The 19916-nt window shown below is 31.9% G+C and overlaps 2 protein-coding genes across 2 annotated transcripts in view; one reads left to right on the forward strand and one right to left on the reverse strand.

The window, feature by feature from the left end:
* Positions 1–2: 2 nt before the first annotated feature.
* LOC108912841 (luc7-like protein 3) lies at positions 3–8821 on the forward strand. Its single transcript, XM_018718243.1, has 6 exons — positions 3–221; positions 277–722; positions 803–1192; positions 1246–1436; positions 2222–2295; positions 8597–8821. The coding sequence occupies exons 1-5, from the start codon at positions 117–119 to the stop codon at positions 2263–2265; spliced, it is 1176 nt and encodes a 391-aa protein (XP_018573759.1). The 5' UTR covers positions 3–116; the 3' UTR covers positions 2266–2295; positions 8597–8821.
* An 8548-nt stretch (positions 8822–17369) lies between these two features.
* Positions 17370–19916, reverse strand: part of LOC108912687 (voltage-dependent T-type calcium channel subunit alpha-1H) — a 183367-nt gene continuing 180820 nt past the window's right edge. The window contains exons 27-30 of the mRNA XM_023454612.1: positions 18889–19090; positions 18605–18837; positions 18379–18552; positions 17370–18225 (exon numbers count right to left, since the gene is read on the reverse strand). Coding sequence (XP_023310380.1) covers positions 17530–18225; positions 18379–18552; positions 18605–18837; positions 18889–19090 — 1305 coding nt within the window. The 3' untranslated portion in view covers positions 17370–17529. The remainder of the gene's footprint in view (positions 18226–18378; positions 18553–18604; positions 18838–18888; positions 19091–19916) is intronic.

Raw genomic sequence — 19916 nt, forward strand, 5'->3', positions numbered from 1 at the left:
AATTACTGCTTTATCACGTTATTCCCTAAATATTTCCTGTTTAATAATTTGCTGTTTGGTGATTTCGTAGTTGATAAAACTATTCTATCTGTTTTTATTAGTGATTTTATAAAAAAATGGCTGTATTAGCGGCTGCTCAGCTTTTAGATGAGTTAATGGGGCGGAACAGAAATGTGGCACCTAACGAAAAAGTCAAAGAACTGAACTGGGAGGATTCTGAGGTAAAATTAATTACCTAACAATGACATTTCACCTGATATAATTTGTTTTTTCTAGTACTGTAAATATTTCTTAGCCAAATTCTGCCCTCATGATCTGTTTGTAAATACCAGAGCAGATTTAGGAGCCTGCTCGAAAGTTCACGACGAAGAAGTTAGAAAATTGTTTCAAAATGCTAAACCAACGCACCATCGTAAACTCCAATATCAAGAGGATTTTCTTCGATTTTGTGTGTCTATGATGAATGAAGTTGAAAGAAAGATAGTCAAAGGTAAACAAAGATTGGCACTCAGCGGAAAAAATGAATTGCCGGCCATATCTCCTGCCCAAACACAGAAGAATCAAGAACAAATCAATATACTAAACGAAAGGATAAATGATTTGGAAGCCGAAGCTGAAAAAGCCGGAACTGATGGAAATGTAGAACAAGCTCAAGGACTGATGAAACTCTGTGATCAACTGAAGGAAGAAAGAGACTCACTGCGTAAACAAATAGAAAATGGGTAAACAAACATATTTCTTTAAACTTTTTGTAATTATGAAAAATATCTTTGAATAAACTGTATTTGTAATTTCCTTTTAGTCATTGGAATGCAACAGCAGAACTCGCAGCAGCGCAGGAAAAACAAATGGAAGTCTGTGAAGTGTGTGGAGCCTTTCTTATAGTCGGTGATGCCCAACAACGAATAGACGACCACTTAATGGGCAAACAACATATGGGATTCGCTCGACTCAAAGCTGCAGTGGATGAAGTAAGTGCCTTGGTAAAAGCCGCGAAGGATGAAAGGCAGTACGGAAGAAGTAGTTCAAGTACAGACGATAGTAGGCGGGACAAAGAGAGGGACAGAGAGAGAGAACGACGACGAGAAAGAGACCGAGAACGCGAAAGAGAAAAAGAGAGGGAACGTGAACGAGAAAAAGATAAAGAAAAAGAACGGGAACTAGAGAAAGAAAAGAGCCGGTCAGAGCAAAGGTAAGTAAAACTTCATCGTCCGAAAAAAAATAATGGTTTCATCGGTTTTTCAGAGACAAGGAGAAGCAGAAAGAGAGGGATAGGAGAGAGAGGGAGAAGAGGTCGCGTACTGTAGACAGGGTTGATGGTAGAAGAGAAAGGGATTCACACAAAGACCATGTAAGGGACCGAGAATCTCAAAGAGAGAAGGAACGAGAACGGGAGAGGGACCGGGACAGAAAGCACCATTCTGACCGAGACTCAAGTAAGTATAGTTCAACTTTGGCCGTTGAAGTTCGGTTGTGCAGTGGTAAAGTGTCAGGCAAGCGAAACTCTCTGTCCCGATTGTACTTTTGTTCCCTCCATTTGATTTTATTCTTTTCCATATAATGTTTGCGCATTTTTCCAGTACAATGTGTTTTGTGTACATTTCTTTTTAATAGGGTCGTTTCTATTTTTTGCTTTATTTTTCTTAGTTATTTTATTAATTTGAATTTCCTTTAACAGCAAGCGGAATGTTTGGAAAATTACTAAATATCTGTTAGCACATTGATGGGTTGGTATAACTATTTGCGATTTCTGCACCAATTTTTTAGGTAGATTCTATAAGTTCAATGTTTCTCCATTTTCCGCAAACCTTTGCATTGTACACCAACTAATGTTTTTCAGAGTCAAAAGGTGACAGCGCAGTTTTTTCAATATTTGTTTGGATTGTTTTCGAGTTGGCAACTAGGATTGTAAGGAGATGAATAGTGGAATATGACTAACTTACATAATGATTGTATTGAAAGCGATATTGTAAAGTATATTTATGAAATTCTTTAATTTGGAGTTACATCGGAACAATGCTTTAAATATTTATAGGGAGACTTTTGTATGTTTTTTTCTGCAGGTGCAATATTACAAGTTGTTTCCAGTAGCAAGATAAATCGATAATTTTTCAGTGATTCGGCTTTTTTTTTCAGCCTAATTAGTGAATAATGAAAACAGTTGAGTACAGGTTATTTTGTGAAGTTAAGCTGTATTCAAATGTGGGAACTGTTGTTCTAGGTCGTCACCGCCACCATCACCACGGGCACCACCACAGACGATAATCAATTGACCAGTAAGATCACCCGTTGCAGGTAGGTGGCGTTCTAGCTTACGACTTACCTTTTCTCTTTCAGCCATTGCACAGGTTAGTGATTATTATAGAGCTATGTATAAATTTTTAATAATTGTGATGTGATATACCTACTCTACAAAAAGAATCAGAGAAACTTTTGTAGATATACATGCTTCGTAACAACCCTAACTGCCTTCTCTCTCAAATTTATCTATAAGATTGGTTTTGGTAGAGGAGCTCCCTTGTGAAGATCTCTTGAACATAAATTTAATTCAGAATCTTTAAATTCGTGTATTAATATATTAATTTGACATTTATTCAGGGTAGTGCAATGTTCCATTGTCAAAATTCTACTCTCAGTCCATTTAAAAGTGCTCAAGAGTTGAATGACCTTTTAGTGCGATAAATGCATCATTAGGCAGTGGCATACTATTCTTTCGTTTATTTTTTGTAAAGGTTCAAAATATTAATTATAATGATGAATACATAGATTAATATATTTTGTTCAAATAAAGTTCCCATAACAATATTTCAGAATGAACAATCACAGAAACACTTTTTCCTTGTAAATTAATGCAGAACCTTCAGCAAAGGTTGAATCCCACCTGACGACTGTTAGTCTAAAGAGATAAAATGGTTCAGTGTCCACATATTACATTTTCTTTCAAAAAATTGAATTTCGTCTTGCAAATGGTATTTTTACACACATATAATGTTTAGTTTTTCCTTATAAAAAATCAGATTTCTCTTAGATATTTTGAATTTTGATCACAATTAAATTGAACAAGTATATTTTGTTTGCAATAATGTCAAAACTAATTAGAAACTATTGAATGCAATTTTTTATAAGATGAACGACATCACAAAATCAATGATATGGGTGTTTTGCTGTTAAATTTTTTCTTGAGCCAGTCAACGGAATCACACAAGGTAGTATTAATGGGGTCGTTTATAAATGGGCCTATCAACTATTAGGTCAAAACAGGAGGATGAACAGAGGACGTAGGCAGGCCCATAGCTTTATATATACGCCTAATAATCTAAAACGAGGTGGATGCTGAGCTTTGGTCGAAGAGCCTTAAACCAAATGGTGGGGCAATTGCAGGCTAAGGAGATACTTAAGTTTAATAGGAATCGAGGAGGACTCTTCATGCTCGAAATGTGGAAAAAGGGAAAATACCCCCATCCGTCTTATGGGACACTGCGCAACCTTGAGGAGGTTAAGACCATAAAGTGTTTGGTACCAAAGAGTTACAAGAGGATGAGGTGAGGGACCTGCCATGTTGTATCAAAATCATGGCGTTCATTAGAGTGTCAGGTATAGAGGATTGTCAGAGGCAGTCAGTGGATAGGTAATAGGATGACGGTAATAGGCAAAAAGGACCCACTTACACTTACACTTAAACGGTTGTTCATTAATAATTTTGCTTGAACTTGAATAAAAAACTACTTACTAATCAAAGAAAGGAAAAGTGAATGGCGTGTTATCTATGGCCCCAACTATTCACCTCTTTTTATCTAGTATTTAACTTGGAGACGATTCCAGAGGTTCCCAATATGTTTTAACGATTTTGATTACCTATTATTAATTTGAAGCACCATTTTGCTGTGTCAAATGGTTGGATTTTTTAACATGCTTACTATTAATGCATTCTACTTGCCACAAAAATCCTTACCAACCTTGTAAACATCCTGTATAATTTTGTCGGTGAAATAGTGCAACACCCTGATTCATAGGATATGTTCAAAATAATTTTTAATAGCAACTCGTACAAATAATAAAAATATATTGCTCTTGAATATCCGTACACTTTTTAAAAAGCAACATATCGGGTGGTCTCAAAGTTGAGTAATTTATTTAACAGCTCATTCTTAACTCGTAAAAAAAGTCAATTTACCAAAAATCGTTTATATAAAAGTTACCAAATGAAGCAATTTAACAACATGGTTCGAAGGATATACGTATATCAACGATTTATATAATGTATATCATTATATACAGGGTGATTCATTAACAATGGGAAAATCGAAAGTTGATAGTTTCGGAAATACAGGGTGTTGAAAGTTAAAATTTTAAATTGTTTTTTTCTATTCTGAAAATATGTAGGTTGGGAACTTGAAACTTTGTGAAACTATATTTTTTTAAGCGACAAATAAGGTGCGTGTTGCAATTTCAGCGTTGTTCACAGAGAGTGCCACTTATGACCAATTTTACTGAAAATTTAGTTAATAACTTTTTACCCTGTCTAACAAAAACTTGATTCAAAACCTGAAAGAGCAATCATTTTTCAATTAATTATGTACTCTTGTTTCATTTCGGTATCTCGATCTGTTTTCGAGAAAAATCGATTTAACGAACACTATGTTTTGATAATACGAGAAATTAAAAGCGAAACAAACCAAGTGTTTCTTCATGTTATTACAACAATTAACGATAAAACAAATGAAATACGTAATAATGATTTAAAGTAATTTTTCGAAGAATCCACCGTTGACACTACATACTTTCAGAAAAATCGCAAAAAAACGATTTAAAATTTTAGCTTTCAACAACCTGTATTTCCAAAACTATCAACTTTCGGATAAGGCATGTTTGCGCTAATGGCCACCAATACAGGTGTAGTATCTTCAGCTTTCGATTTTCCCATTGTTAATGAATCACCCTGTATATCATGATATTTAAATTCTGATATATATCATGGATATTTATAACAAACAAATGTAAAATTTGCGAGACTGTTAAAAAATGTAGTTATTCCCATAAAAAATGAGTGCACAACTATGTCGTTCATCTTTATTTGATGTCTAAACCTAACCACTAATTAGTTATGTGAAGTGAAATCATTTTAAGTTGATTACCATTTTCAAATTTTATTTGTTTAATGAAACTATATTATTATCGACCTTCTATTATTTTGTGATCGTTTTTATTAGAATATTGTATTCTTTTCTAAATAAAAAAAGTACAGCAGCAATATATGTATTCTTATTATTTCTCAGTTTTTTACATTAGCAAAAAAATAGACAAGCATAAAAAAATTAATATCATAATTTGATATATATTTGATAAATATTGGGTATATATCCGATATGATGATGTTTATATAAATATCATGATATTTTCGAACCCTGATTAGTAGTTGTTTAAAAAAATTGAAATTTAAAAACTTTATAATACAAACCTGATCTATTGTCATTTTCGACCACAAATGGTAACAATTTTCAACAATTTTGGATATTTTATTTNTGTGGGACATTAAAATGGGACACCCTGTATAAGTTTATGACATTTGTTGTATAGTGTCCATCAAAACATCTGCACTAAATGAGAACTTTTACTATTATTATTTTTTACGTTTTTTGGCACTTGAGCACAAATTTTAATCAAAAGGAAGCCAATAATATTTACCATGGCACCATAACTATAAAATGTCATTATAAAAGAAAAAAGTTGACGATTTCTACAAAGCTTGGCACAGAACTTTAATTTCTTGGTTGAACCGTATCTTTGCAAGGGAGCTCCAAAAATTGTATCAGATGTGAATATATACCAATAGGAGATTTAGAGTAACAATAACAAGTAAATTATAAAACTACATTTATTTTTTTGCATAAGTGAGCTATTATGGTGTGGTTTTTATTTGTACATGTTGTGTTCTGGAGAACAGGGAAATGGTTGTTTATGCCATTTTGTTTTCTTATAAGTTTTCAGCTGTGAAAAAGTCGACAGTGCTCGCCAGATTTAGCTGTCATGGCCGCACACACGCAAACACACGCTCGCTCATATCGGTTTTTTGTACTATTGTAAACGAGGTATTTATAAAAATTGTAACTTTTTATATCTTGACGAATTATTGCTCCACCGTACTGTGTTATTCTTGATACTGAAAACTGAAATCTGCATTTGATATCAGAGGTATTTATGATTGTAATTATAGACGAAAGTACGCCTTCGAACATTTTCTAGCACTAATTTAATGTGTTAATCAACAAAAAAAATGTTCTTACAAAAATGTGTCTGAAAACGCCTCGTTTTCGAGGTATGAGGTGTTCAGAATTAATGAAAATATATGCAATAAGTTGCCAAAAACAGTTGAGACGAGTCATGTTCATAGATAACTTAATTATAAAAAAAAAAAAAATAAATAAAATTAATGATATAAATCATTAAATTAAAAGAATAAGTCTGGGGTTATTTTTATGAACAAGTTTTGCCTAACCAAAAAATGTCATACTGAAAAAAGCAGATAGGTGGAAAAAAATTTACAGCAAAAGTTGCTGTGTCCGCCTCCGAAATTATACCCTTGGATGTAAAATAGTCTTTAGTCATTCTCATAAACTTGTGAAATGAATGACATTTTTTTTATTAATTAATCTAACGCCGAACACCTCAAAAATGATGTGTTTCAGAACACATATGTATAGGAACTTCTTTTGTTTATTTATGGCATAAAATCTACCATTAAAGTTTGGTCAATAATTTTAGTGACACCCTGTATATGCAAATAATTTTGATTAACCAGATCAAGAGATAATTCTGTTTAAATTCTGGTGCTTTCCTGTGAATTTTGTGGTGATTTTTTTTTATACAAACGGGTAAGCGAGATGTAGTAATTTTTTGTTTGTATGTACAACTAGTAGGTACTTGTGATAATATCAATATGAATTTTTTGTGTTTTAAGCTTTCTTCAAATTGTAACAGACTTGTGTTTGCATTAAAGGTAATTTCAAAGCAGAAACAATCTTAATATTTCATAGTATGATGGACCTTTTTCACTAATCTCAACTTCGTACATCCTTGTAGGAGTATTAAGTGACGTGTATTCATATTTTCTGAATTTAAATTAAATCCTACAAATTTTTCCTGCTAGAAACAACCAGTCAAATAAAATAAAATATCGACCCATTTGTTGGGATTTAAATTAATTTTATTGCAAATTACAAACATTGTTTTTCAGTTGCAGATTTATGCCCAATTAATTAACTTCAAAAACCAGGTTAAACTAAAATATTGGCACACATACAGCTTCTTATTGTATCAAATTTTTAATACAAGCTCTGTTCATTTGTGTTGTAAGAAGCAGATCTGAGCAGGAAAAGCACAAAAATACCGGAGACAATATGATTTTAATAATTTATATCTCGCACTTTGCCATAAAATCATAAAAATCACCAATATCTTGATTGAAGTTCAACAGTTAAGCAATAATAACAATAATGTCAACTTAGTGGCTGTTGGTTTGTTTTTTACTTTTATTCTTTCTAAACTGTGTCGACGGTCATAAAAAAACTGATTTTAAAATTAGTTTGTCTGATTCGAGCAACACAAATGAACATACCTAAAAGATACTAGACAGTCAACTATTGTGATGTTGTAAGTCATTTAAGATGGAAAGAGATAAAAAGTAAGTTGCAAATGTTACTCCTTGGAAGGGAACGCTTATTAATAGGAGGTTATTCCATCTATTGCACTACAGATCTTCATAAAATTCCCAAATAAAGAATGAATTAGTCAGTCTGAGAACACTAGAAAATAAATTTATATAAGTTTATTGAATAGGGTGCCTTACAATTGCCTTGACAGACTTGACAACAACTCTTGTTCATTGATTGGATGCTGCAGCTGTTGGAAGGTGACATCACTTTCCTACGATTTTGGAATTTTAAATCTATTATTCTGTCGTTTACTATGGTAACCCAAAAATTAAAAAGAAACACAGTAGGACTTCGATTAACTCTGTGCAGATCATTACAACTAAGTAAACATTTGTTGTCCGAGAGCAGAGTACATACTGCGCGTCGGTATGTGTTTGTACACATCTTTGTGTCCCTTTACTCGAAATGCGTGATATTCACAACGAATGGTGTGATTTTTAAACAGTTTCTTCTCATTCTCGCATGTATTAGTTCTTCTAAATAAAAATTGTGTTAATTTCTTTGTTAAAATCTCAAATCCGTTCAAATAAAATAAATAACTACATATTTCAGTTATCAATGTTTTTCAATTTGTGAACTGTCCAGCAGGGGTAATCGAGGTTCTATGTACGTTTCATTGAACACACTGAATACTCTTAATTTAGAATAAAACAAGCAAAATTTGTGGAAAAGGCCCATTTTATCAGATATTTTGTTTGGATTGCTTAATAAGTGCCTTATTAGAACCGAACAATATAGTGGCTTCATTTTAAATTATAGTTCTGAGTATGTAAAATGATTGTTGCTATACAGTTGTTGCTATATAGAAAATTTTCGAAGGCGCCTCTCCCAGCCAAAAAGCCATTTCGTGTCCCTGTCTCATGCTGTCGTCTGGATCTTTACAGTGTCACAAACAGGTGAGGTCTGTAGGAAATAAGAAGTCCCAACTATGTAACCCATTTTTTATCGGCAAGCCATCCAGTCGGTCTTCTGTTGCAAATAGAGGTGACGATTTTTGTTTTTGCTTTTTAGTCGTTAGGTCATTATTCGTATTTAAAGTTGGAAAAAATATATTTTATTTTCACATTCTTGATGTTAATGTAAAATATAGATTTATCAAAATAAATATTTTTTTGTTATTATAATAAATGTCCGATCGTCAAATAAACATTAATTTATAACGTGCTTGTTTTTTTTTAACTCTTAGAAATAGGGACAATACACTGAGGAGAATAGATTAGGGCAAATATCGAGTTTCATTTCTATCAATATTTTTATTTTACTATGCTAGGTACAACTTGTACATTATTTTATTTTTACTACAACTATCGACAATAGAAACGAAGATACTGTTCTGCTATAAAGACAGAAAAGGCACAGGTAGAAGAAATAATTTAAAAATTTTCCATAACTAGAGGTAAATGCTAAAATTTAAAAGAAAATTCGTTGAAAAAATTTACAAACGTTAAATAAATTGTCTGAGTATATTGAAAACTACGACTACAGGGACACCATGTATATCTGTGCAATAGTATTTAAATACTATGGTTTTAGGCATAAAAATAATATTTTAAAAAATGTGTAAAAATATAAAAATTCATAATATGAAATACGTTTTATGTCTGCAAGTTAATAGTTGTACTAACTTTAATGTGTTTGAACGATGAAGATTGTTGATAAAAGAAACATATTTTCTTTAGGAAGACTTCAATAATAACTTATTGAAATACAGTGTGTACATATTTGATCTACACCAGTGTAGAATTTTGCAGGGTGGGGCGATTTTAATGTCAATTTTTTTTCAGAGTAGGAAGCGCATAAACACATGTATGGGACATATTTCTAAGGAGATAATGTTATCTCGTGGCACGCTATGATTTTTTTAATAATGGAATGGTTTTTGGAAAATCATATTAGGGATTTTTTTTATTAGAAATTTGACAACACTGTGTTATTCAGCACCATTTAAAATCCAAATACCTAAAATTTCATTAATTTATGTCGTTGCATGTTTTTTTTATAGAGCCTCAAAGTCCCAAAAACTAAAATTCATATTTTAGTTTGAAAATATCGGGGGCTTTTAGAAATGAGTAAAATCAGTAAAATACAATTTAAACAGGTTGAAATATGTTAAGAAAGAAAAAACAATATGAATACCATTACATTTTAAAATTAGGTAATTTCTCTAGACATAATTTTTATAACTCGGAAAGAAATTTATTTTTTCTAGTTTCATCAGGGTTGCTGTGAAAAACAAATAATATTCTGAAATGCCAAATCATGACATCTATTAGCACGCTTTAAATTACGTCTTTGTTTTGTGAAAAATATTTTGCTAGTAAAATAAAAATGGACTTGTATTAACGAAAAAGTGCAAATAATTCGACTACAGGCAGAAATCATCGAAGTTACAAAGAAGTAGTTAGAATTTTTAATGCTGAACATCCAAACCGACGAATATCAATCTCTCCTGTATCACGAATAAATCGTATGTTTGATCTCGGTGGTAAATGCAAGTTCTAATTTGTAGTATTTTTTAACCAGGTCAAATATTTCATCTACGGTAAAAAGAGATTCAGGACATCGAGCAAATGAAAATGGGGACACTATAATTGAATATTTCTGAAATAATCCTACAAATAGTTTATCTGATGCAGTTCGAGATTTAAAGAAAAGAAATATTAGGCCATTTAAAGCCAAATACCTGCACACGTTAGAAGCAGGTGATGCAGAGAGGTTGAAATTCTGTTTCTGGGCACAAGGAAACTTTTTGAAAGTTCCAAATTTTTTAAAAAATCATCATTTACATGGAAAAAGCTACATTTTCTACTAACGGGATAGTAAGTTCACAAAATATTCGTTGTTGGTCGTCTGAAAACCTCCATTATGTAATTAACTGCAAGCGTCAGTCCTCACAGAAAATTAATGTTTTTTGTGGCATTTGTGGTCAAAGATTATACTTCTTTTTCTTTTTTTTTCCATGGAAATTTAAATGGAAATATTTTTCACACATTTTTGCGAACTGAATTTTACGATTCATTTGATGATGTTCCTGCTTGAACGGCAAAATTCCATGCTACAGCTAGATGATGCCCCTATCCACTGCACCAGACCTGTGACAGAATGGCTTCAAACACACTTTCCTAACAGATGGATAGGTAGACGCTCTAACTTAATTAACTGGCCACCAAGAACACCTGATCTTACACCAGCAGATTTTTTTCTATGGGGTTATTTGAAAAACATTGTATACAGAAGCTTGTAATCAGATTAACGAAGAGACGTTATTAAACGTATCTAAACAAAATAAAAAAAGAATTGAAAAATGTATAGAACTACAAGGTGGTTTAATTGAAAAAGGGAATATTTGAATTTTTAATAGCATAATTTTGAATTTGAATGCTTATTTAGAATATTTCGGTGTTTCTTTCCAATTTTGTTTTCCTTGACTGGTATTAATTTGTGTAAGCACTGTTAATTTGTTAATGGTAGTTTATAATGTTTTTTCTGTTTTAACATGATATTTCAACCCTTTTAAATTGTATTTTATTGTTTTTACTCATTTCTAAAAGCCCCTTATATTTTCAAACTAAAATAAGGATTTTCAGTTTTTGGGACTTTCAGGTTCTATAAAAAAAAAATGGAACGACATAAATTAATGAAATTTTGGGTATTTGCATTTTAAATGGTGCTGAATAACGCAGTGTTGTCAAATTTCTAATAAAAAAATCCCTAGTACGATTTTCCAAAAACATCATTATTAAAAAAATCATAGCAAGCCACGAGATAATATTATCTCCTTAGCAATATGTCCCATACGTGTGTCTATGAAATCCCTACTCTGAAAAAAATTGACATTAAAATCTCCCCACCCTGTAAAATTCTACACTGGTTTCCAGATCAAATCTGTGCACACTGTATATGAAAATATAACTGCGGTATTTCACCAAAAATAAATTTTATATAAATAATAAAGGTTTTTAAAACTACAACTAAAAAAGATATTACGAGAAGAATCCCGTTTTCTTTTTTGTATTTTTTCCAACGAACCTTAGGAGTAAAATAAGAGTTCACTAGAAACTATAGAAACTATTCTACTGAAGTGACTAAAAATATCACAGACCCACGAACAAATTGACTTTTATAGGTTGGTAAAAATCAATTTGGTTCGACTAACTCATACAGAAACCTTTGAATTTCTATTAACAAAATAAATACATTTTTCAATTATTTTCTGTGTAAGATAGTCTTATTTGTTTGCTAGTGTTTAATACTTTACAACTAATTTCTCTTTGATTTATCTAACATAATCTAGATTGAATGTATCTGCTAGGTAAAAAAAAAATTAAGAAATCTAATAGCTTTCACCATCTAGTTTAGTCGTTTGATCTGAAGGAAATCCTTACATATTTATTTTTCGTTCTACAAAATAAAAAACAATTTTTAGAGAAAAATTTCTTAATTTCAGTACAATTATTTCAGTATCCGAAAACGTTTCTTCTATCTTGCAGATACACTATAGGAAGTGATGAACAAGTACCTATAATTTGACAATTAGTTTCCTTTGCTATATAAGAAAAGCATAGAGAAGGCGAAATTGAGATTGTCAATTTAAAATTGTTTCCCTTACAATTATTATACTCAATTTTTTAAAATCTTCAATTGAAAGTACTCCCTGTGACAAGTAGAATGCCAGCAATCATTCCTCCACTTTTTCTACATATCCTTATTTCCGACAATATTTTGCTTGCACTATGACCTTTTTAGTGACCTTTATTACTGACGTAAACGACGGCAATATTGAAGATTTCATAAAATGTCATCGCCTACAAAAGTGAACACACCATCAATGTCAACTGCTGACACTCTACCGAGTGTTGACCCTGTATTTTCAAGTAAATTAATTGAAAAATCTATATCTTTCACGTAAAATTAGGAAAAGTTTTATGGAAGAATTTTTTAATTCACATTTACAATAGTGTTACTGAAGAAATAAAATATATTCAGATGCAACTTAGTAACTGAATTTGAACTTTTTAGTTAGTTTTGCACTTTCATTAATTAAATAACTGCATCTTGATTTCATTATGTGCTGCATCCCTTAAAAAAAAAAACAATGTCGTCCTACTATTGAAATGACTACACACATTTTCAAAAAACAATAGATAAGTGGCATTTTTTTTGGCTGGAACACTAACATTAAAATAGGAGAGTAATTTACTCTACTTAATCGTTCTATCTAATAGTTTACCTTAAAATTATGTCACAGATTTTACTGAATTCTAATATTAACATCTGTCTATTCGTAATTCTACACAACGTAATTTTTTTAAACAGCGATTGGTAATGACTTGTAGAACAAGAAAGTCAAGTTTTTGACCTGAAGTACGGATTTGTGTTTTAAATACATAAATAGTCATGTAGGTTATAAAGATACTACGTTGCAGAGTGAATATCTACATATATTTTACCTGAGATGAGATGTTATATTATTTATTTCAAATTACGAGATCATATAAATGACTATTAGCTATATTTTGCTAATGTTAATCCACATCGAATTTAAATAATACAAAGATTAACCATGTTTCACTTGAGTATATCAATTTATTGTTCTCATATTTATGAAGAAGGATCTACTTCAAAATATTTTTTATATAATTGAATAATTCATTAATAAAAAAATTTTATAGAATCACCTCAATTTTGAAAATCTTCAAGATTCGGTACACCATTTTTTACAGGGTGTTCTAATTTATAGGTGTGTAGGGCATTAATATAAATAATGAACAGATGAAGTACAAATATTTTTTATCCATGTGACTTTCTCAAAATTGCAAATCTGTCAGGTTGGTGTCTAATTTAAGGATTTCAAAATCCCGAGATCCTGAATGTTTTGTGGGTTGTCAATCCTGGAATGAGACAATCTCGAAATAAAAATATTTCCATTTGACTTATTACATCAAACAGTAGTAACATAGTTACAACTTACAAACAGCTTGGGAACACGTACTTACAATTTTTTTATTTAGATGGGAGAAAAATCGGGAAGGCTAGTTTTTTCAAGGTGAAGTGCAACCACTCGCAGCACATTGTAGAAGTAAATATTGTAACTCGAGAACTTGCGATAGCCAAATTGAGTCCCATTGTCAAATCAAGCCGAAAAGAAGAGCATGAAGAAAATATCAATATAGAAGGCCAATTATATGCAGGCATCGCTAATTGAAAGTATACATATAACGTATTTCTTATGCTGAATGCCAACAAAAACATTAAAAGCGTTTTTTTAACTAGCCGGAAACATAACAAAAAGTTTTCAACGAATTGACTTGAAATTTTGTACAAAGTTTCACAATAACATAACTCAGGGAACATCGTAAGGGTTTTTCGATTGATTAAAAATTGTCATTGTTATTAACAATGTAATGACAAATTTTTTGTCTTTTTTCGATACTTTTGAATGTTCACTAAATCAACAATTATTAATATTTTTTAATTTCACTAGGATGTTCCCTAACTTTTAGTATATGATATCAGAACATGTTTGTTTTTTTTGCTCCAAGACCATAAGAAACCTTTCCGGCCATACAGCCCTCTTAGTAAAAGGTGTCGCTGCTTGCCATTACCTACAATTTTGGATTCAGTCGTTTGAAAAAATTTACAATTCTACCTGAAAACTTATACGGTAAAGTCTTTTTTCCTGACACTATATCTTGTATCAATTTTTCCTTGAAAATTCTTTTTCAACCTTTAGAGTTGCGTTACCCCTTACTGAGTATTCTTTAGTTCAATAAATAAGTTTAATTTAAACATGCATAATCAAAAAATGACTGTAGTATTTTTTGAAAAAAAGAGTAATACAGTGAAAATTGCTTATAACGACATGGCGTTATACGACATATTGGATATAACAACGGAATTTGGAAGTCCCGATTTAATCCTATAGAAATACCACATTAAAAATATCGTTTACTACGACACCGTTTACATTTTGGATTTAGCGATGTGTTTTTATATACATTTACCATAGAATCCGTCAGTGTTCATCCTCCTGCCCCGCCGACATCCACGCTTTTGACACCAGTTAGTACGTTTGGGACAAATTACGACTTATTTACGCATACAGTTATATGAATTAATTACCGCTTTCTATCACTATGTCGAAGAGAAGTGTTTACTAAAGAAGAAAAATTACATATAATATAGAAATTAAAAAACGGAGAAACTAATGCAAGCAAGCAAAAGAATGTGGCCTGTCACACTACGATATCAAGAATTTGGAAAGATAGAAATAAAGTAGTCTCTATTCGTAAATAATTCATTGATAATGAAACACGCGAGATCTTTTGAACACAAAGCAATACATGCACATACTTAAAGACTATATTGTAAATTTATCATTTTTTCTATAAAAATTTTAAATAAAATGTATGTGATTGCTTATTACGTCTATCGGTTATAACAACCGTAAACAAACGGTCCCTTGAGGGTCGTTATAACCGATTTTCACTCTATTACCTTTTTTTAGTTAAATTTTCAGATTGGAACCTCATCAAGATCCCAGGATTACAAATTTTTATCCCAATATCGAGCCCCCATTTTGAGAAAAGTTTTAGGAAAAATTTTAAAAAAACTTGTGTTAGAGATTTCTTTTATCAAAAATCTAATCCCATCACGCTATCCTATGCCCCTTGAAACATGGCTGCTGTGATTTTTCTTTTTCGAATATTAAAAATTAATTTTTCAAGACAATATGTAAATCGTATATTAATCGTTACATTTTAAATCGTGTAAAATCAGGCAAAAAATTTTACTACAATTTTTCAAAAATTCACTCCTAAATATTTTTTCCAGGCATAGGTATTGCAATTTTGAACATAAAGTTACCAAATATGTACCCTTTTTAAGGACTATTTAAAAAATATTAGAGATGTGCCGCGTACATGTCCATCGGACATATCGTAAAAAGTAGACATGTCCTGAGGACACTTCAAGATTGAAAAATTGTATACGCATGCGCGGAATTATTTGTTGCATTCATAATTTCCGCAAAAAATTTTTGAGGTTGGTACATGTAAAATAGCCATTTTCTTGTAATTTTGTTGGTAATTGTTTAACTGAAACTGACATTTTAAAAATATAACCTCTTTTATATGTCCATATTTGATTGTTTTTGGCAAAGTTAACGATTAGTAAATAGTAATCAGTTGATTCTTAATTTAATATTTAATACACAAATAGTTTATAAATGAAGTATGACGCCAAAATCAACAGTTTGGTTATATTTTTCTGAATTGTGTAAAAATCGTTATAAATGTAACTTCTGCTCAAAAACAATTTTTAAGAATTCTAGTAGGATGGAAAAACATTTAAAAAAGTGTATTGGCTGTCCGGGGAAAATTAGAAACTAGTTTATAAAAAAGTCTAAAGGTAGGTAAATAAGTAAAATATATCGACACATATTCATTAGAATAAAAGTAATATTTTGCTTTGTGTACCCTCAACTTGTGAAAACATGACGTCACTTATAGGTGCCTTATTAGATTCAAGGTCAAAAGTACTATTCTCGACAAGTCCGGACATTTCATCGACATGTCCGTAACACACTTTTCCGAATAGTGACCATCTTTAAAAATTTAAAATAAAATGTATGCGATTTCTTATTACGTCTGTCGGTTATAACAACCATAAACAAACAGTCCCTTGAGGGTCGTTATAACCGATTTTCACTGTATTACCTTTTTTTTTAGTTAAATTTTCAGATTGGAACCTCAGGATCCCAGGATTAGAAATTTTTTTCCCCAATATCCAGCCCCCATTTTGAGAGAAGTTTTAGAAAAAATTAAAAAATAAAGAGATTTCTTTTATCACAAATCTAATCCCATTGCGCTATCCTATGCCCCTTGAAACGGGGCTATTACAATTTTTCTTTTTCGATTATTAAAAATTAATTTTTCAAGACAATATGTAAATCGTATATTGTTACACTTTAAATCGTGTAAATTCACGTAAAAATTGTTACAATTTTTCAAAAATTCACTCCTAAATATTTTTTCCATACATAGATATTGCAATTTTGAGGATAAAGTTAGCAAATTTGTACCCTCATTAGGTCTATTTAAAAAGTATATATTTGGACTGCATTTGTTTTTTTAGTTGTTAATGTACACCTATAATTCGTAACACACTGTATATGTGAAAAAATAATTTGGTTCAATTTTAATAAGTTTTCTAGTATGACTATGTCTCTAATAAAAAAAGTAAGTTATGTTTTGAAAAATTTGAAGTTTATATGGACGTTCGAATCATTCAACCAATATTTTTCAAAATTTCTATTTTCTGTATTGTTTGTCACATTGAAACGTTAGAATTTTAGTGATATTTTTGAGCAAGTAGTGAGCCGTTAAATTTTCCCCTAATTCTTAGAATTGCCACTAAGAAAAAAGTGTACGCCTACATATGAGTCTTAAATTATGTATTTGTAGAAAAACACAAAGCCGACTAGATTTTCTAAATGAGTCTATATTTTTCTGCCAGTGTCTCGTTAAATATGTTCTTGTAAAATCCATTACCGTTCTCAAGGTGTCTCTCTCTTGTAAGGAATAAGCGATGAAGTTATCGTTATTTATAGAAGAAATTATCGTTGAGAACAGCATCACCCTAAAACGACTTACCACTATAGTACACGTAGTATTCACAATTCCTCTAGATCAATTTAATACTTATATAACAATGTACAAAATACTAGACATTCACTACAGATATGTAAAAATAAATAGGACTAGGAAAGGTTTTTTTACAACTATTTACACATATAAAAATAGGTGTGATCTACAAACTAACATCGATTATCGTTTTTGTCGTTACTTTTTACATCGCGTTCCTCTCGTTGTTCGTCTTCTTCCATTAGGTTCTCCTCGCTGCTGTTCCTCGTAACGTCAAAAATATCATACTGGTTTATTTCTTTAAGGTTCTCGTCTAGTTTCCTGCGCTCCGTTATGATTCGTTGGACGCTCTCTTGGCTGTCGTGCTTTGGTAGTTTCGTTTCCTCTCCAGGTTGCATTCCGGGAACTGTGAGCAGAAACGGCGTTTCCTCACTGATATCCATCGACAGTTGTTTTTGGAATAGATGCTTCGTACTGCCATAAAGCTTATGCAGAGGTTTAACCTCAGGCAGTACCAGTAAAAGTTTGCTACTACTAGTTCCATTTGTTTCGTTCGTTCTTTTCACTTTAGGTTCTTCCATTTTTGGCACTTTTAGAGTTTCTGGCTGTGAACTTATCGTTATTATTTCGTCCAAGTTGGTTTGAGCGATTGGTCTGTAATTCTTTTCGTACTCCTCTGGAGTTTGAACCTCTTGTATGCTATAAATGTCAGAGGTTGACTCGTCGATGTTTTTTATGTCGTCTAAGTTTGGCAACATTATCGGCTGATGACTGTGCAAGGTTTGGCGACGAGTCTGCGAAGGTTGCCTCTCTAATGTAATTTTTGTGCCTGGCGGATTGTATGTGAAGTTGGCTGGTAGAGAGAGGACCTATAACGAGTAAAACGATTTGATTCAGACTGATACCGGTAGGGAAATCTCGGGACTTGGTTTAAAGTTGTGGTCAGAAAGAGAAAGAGAGAGAAAAGTGGTGGTTGTGGAAAGTTTGTGTTAAATTTCTCTAAGGAAAGATTAAAATCTCACTTTAGTTAGTGGCTTTTTCTGCCTCTGATACTCTTGGTCGAGCTGAAGAGCTAGACAGAGTTCCGTTCTTTCCTTGATCTCTTGCTTCTCTGCAAATTCTCTTTCTAATTGTGCGTCCATATCTTGCTCATCTTCCAGATGTTTATGAGACTCCTCTAAATGTTTCATGAGTACCTAAAAATTAACATTTAGAGCAGTTTTAATCACCTAAAATTTGTACACTTACCGCTACTACCACGTTAACCAAAACGAATTGAGCCATAAGCACGAATATAACAAAGAAAATTGGAGCTATAATAGGTGATATGCAGCAATTTCTAATACAGTCGTCTTTAGGATTACAATTATCATCGTCTAGGGTATCCTTCATGATCCCGTTCCAGTTATCGCCAGTAGCAACTCTGAACAAGGTTAGGAAAGCCATTCCAAAATTTTCAAAGTGAGCATGCTCGCCCAAACCTAGAGAATATTTTTTCTAGAAAGACAATAACCCCATTATAGTGGTCTTACCTTGGCACGGAGTTATATTACAATCCAATCTACCGAACAATTCTACTCCTAATGCAGCAAAAATAAAAAACAACAAGAAAAACAACAAACCAAGATTGCCCACTTGCGGCAATGCCTGCATCACTGTATCCAAGAGGGCTCTGATCCCCTTCGCCATCTTTAATAACTTCAGCACCCTCGCGATTCTCATAACACGTAACACCTAAAAAAAATTATTTTAAGGAAGAAGAATACTGTTGTGCCAAACTTCATTTATAAATATTACCAAAAACATTTAAAAATAAATATATACAGGGTGTGGCATGTATAATCTATAAAAATCAAACTACAGCTTCCTAGCGATATTTGTAATAGAAAAGTCTTATACGAAAAAGTTATATTTTTGCGTTTTTTTTCGTAAATTAAAGTTCAATTATGGATCAAAATATTTTCTCTGAAACGGTCCTGTCCGTGTGCTGTACGATGAGTTACGTGCTGTAGACCAGCTATGTAAACAAATCGTCGTTGAAAGATACTTCTCAATTTTTGGGGAATTTTTCGATGCAAAAGTACAAACTAAGATAAATAGATACATATTTAAAAAAAATGATATTTCCTTATTTAATAATTAATAGTAATTATTATCTTAAATGCATTGTTGTTACTGCAAGAATTCCCAAATAAAACCACATCCGTAAGTATCTGTAGTGCACTAAACAAATTCCATTAAAACATGGAACAAAATGAAATAAAACTTATCATTTCTAGAGAAAATGTTGAAATTGATCCCCATTAGCGTAGATACAGGCATGGCACGTACGCACCCAATTTTAGCGAATATTTTTCCAAATTCCAGGTATTCCCCTAATTGTGTCAGCAGCTTCAAGTATACGGTTTCGCAATTCTTCCACCGTGGCAATTGAAGTATTGTAAACCAATGACTTCAAGTGACTCCAAAGATAAAAGTCCATTGGAGTTAGATCGGGTGACCGAGGTGGCCATGGCACAGGACCAAAGCGTCCAATCCATCGCTGAGGAAACATTTCATT

This window comes from Anoplophora glabripennis, unplaced genomic scaffold (genome assembly GCF_000390285.2).
Source record: "Anoplophora glabripennis isolate ALB-LARVAE unplaced genomic scaffold, Agla_2.0 scaffold33, whole genome shotgun sequence".
Lineage (NCBI taxonomy): Eukaryota > Metazoa > Arthropoda > Insecta > Coleoptera > Cerambycidae > Anoplophora > Anoplophora glabripennis.

Bases quoted from the DNA above. Each gene is read 5' to 3' on its own strand.
- LOC108912841 (XM_018718243.1), top strand. From the start codon at position 117: ATGGCTGTATTAGCGGCTGCTCAGCTTTTAGATGAGTTAATGGGGCGG. The intron at 1,193-1,245 runs GTAAGTAAAACT...TCGGTTTTTCAG, and splicing joins AAGAGCCGGTCAGAGCAAAG to AGACAAGGAGAAGCAGAAAG. The intron at 1,437-2,221 runs GTAAGTATAGTT...CTGTTGTTCTAG, and splicing joins CCATTCTGACCGAGACTCAA to GTCGTCACCGCCACCATCAC.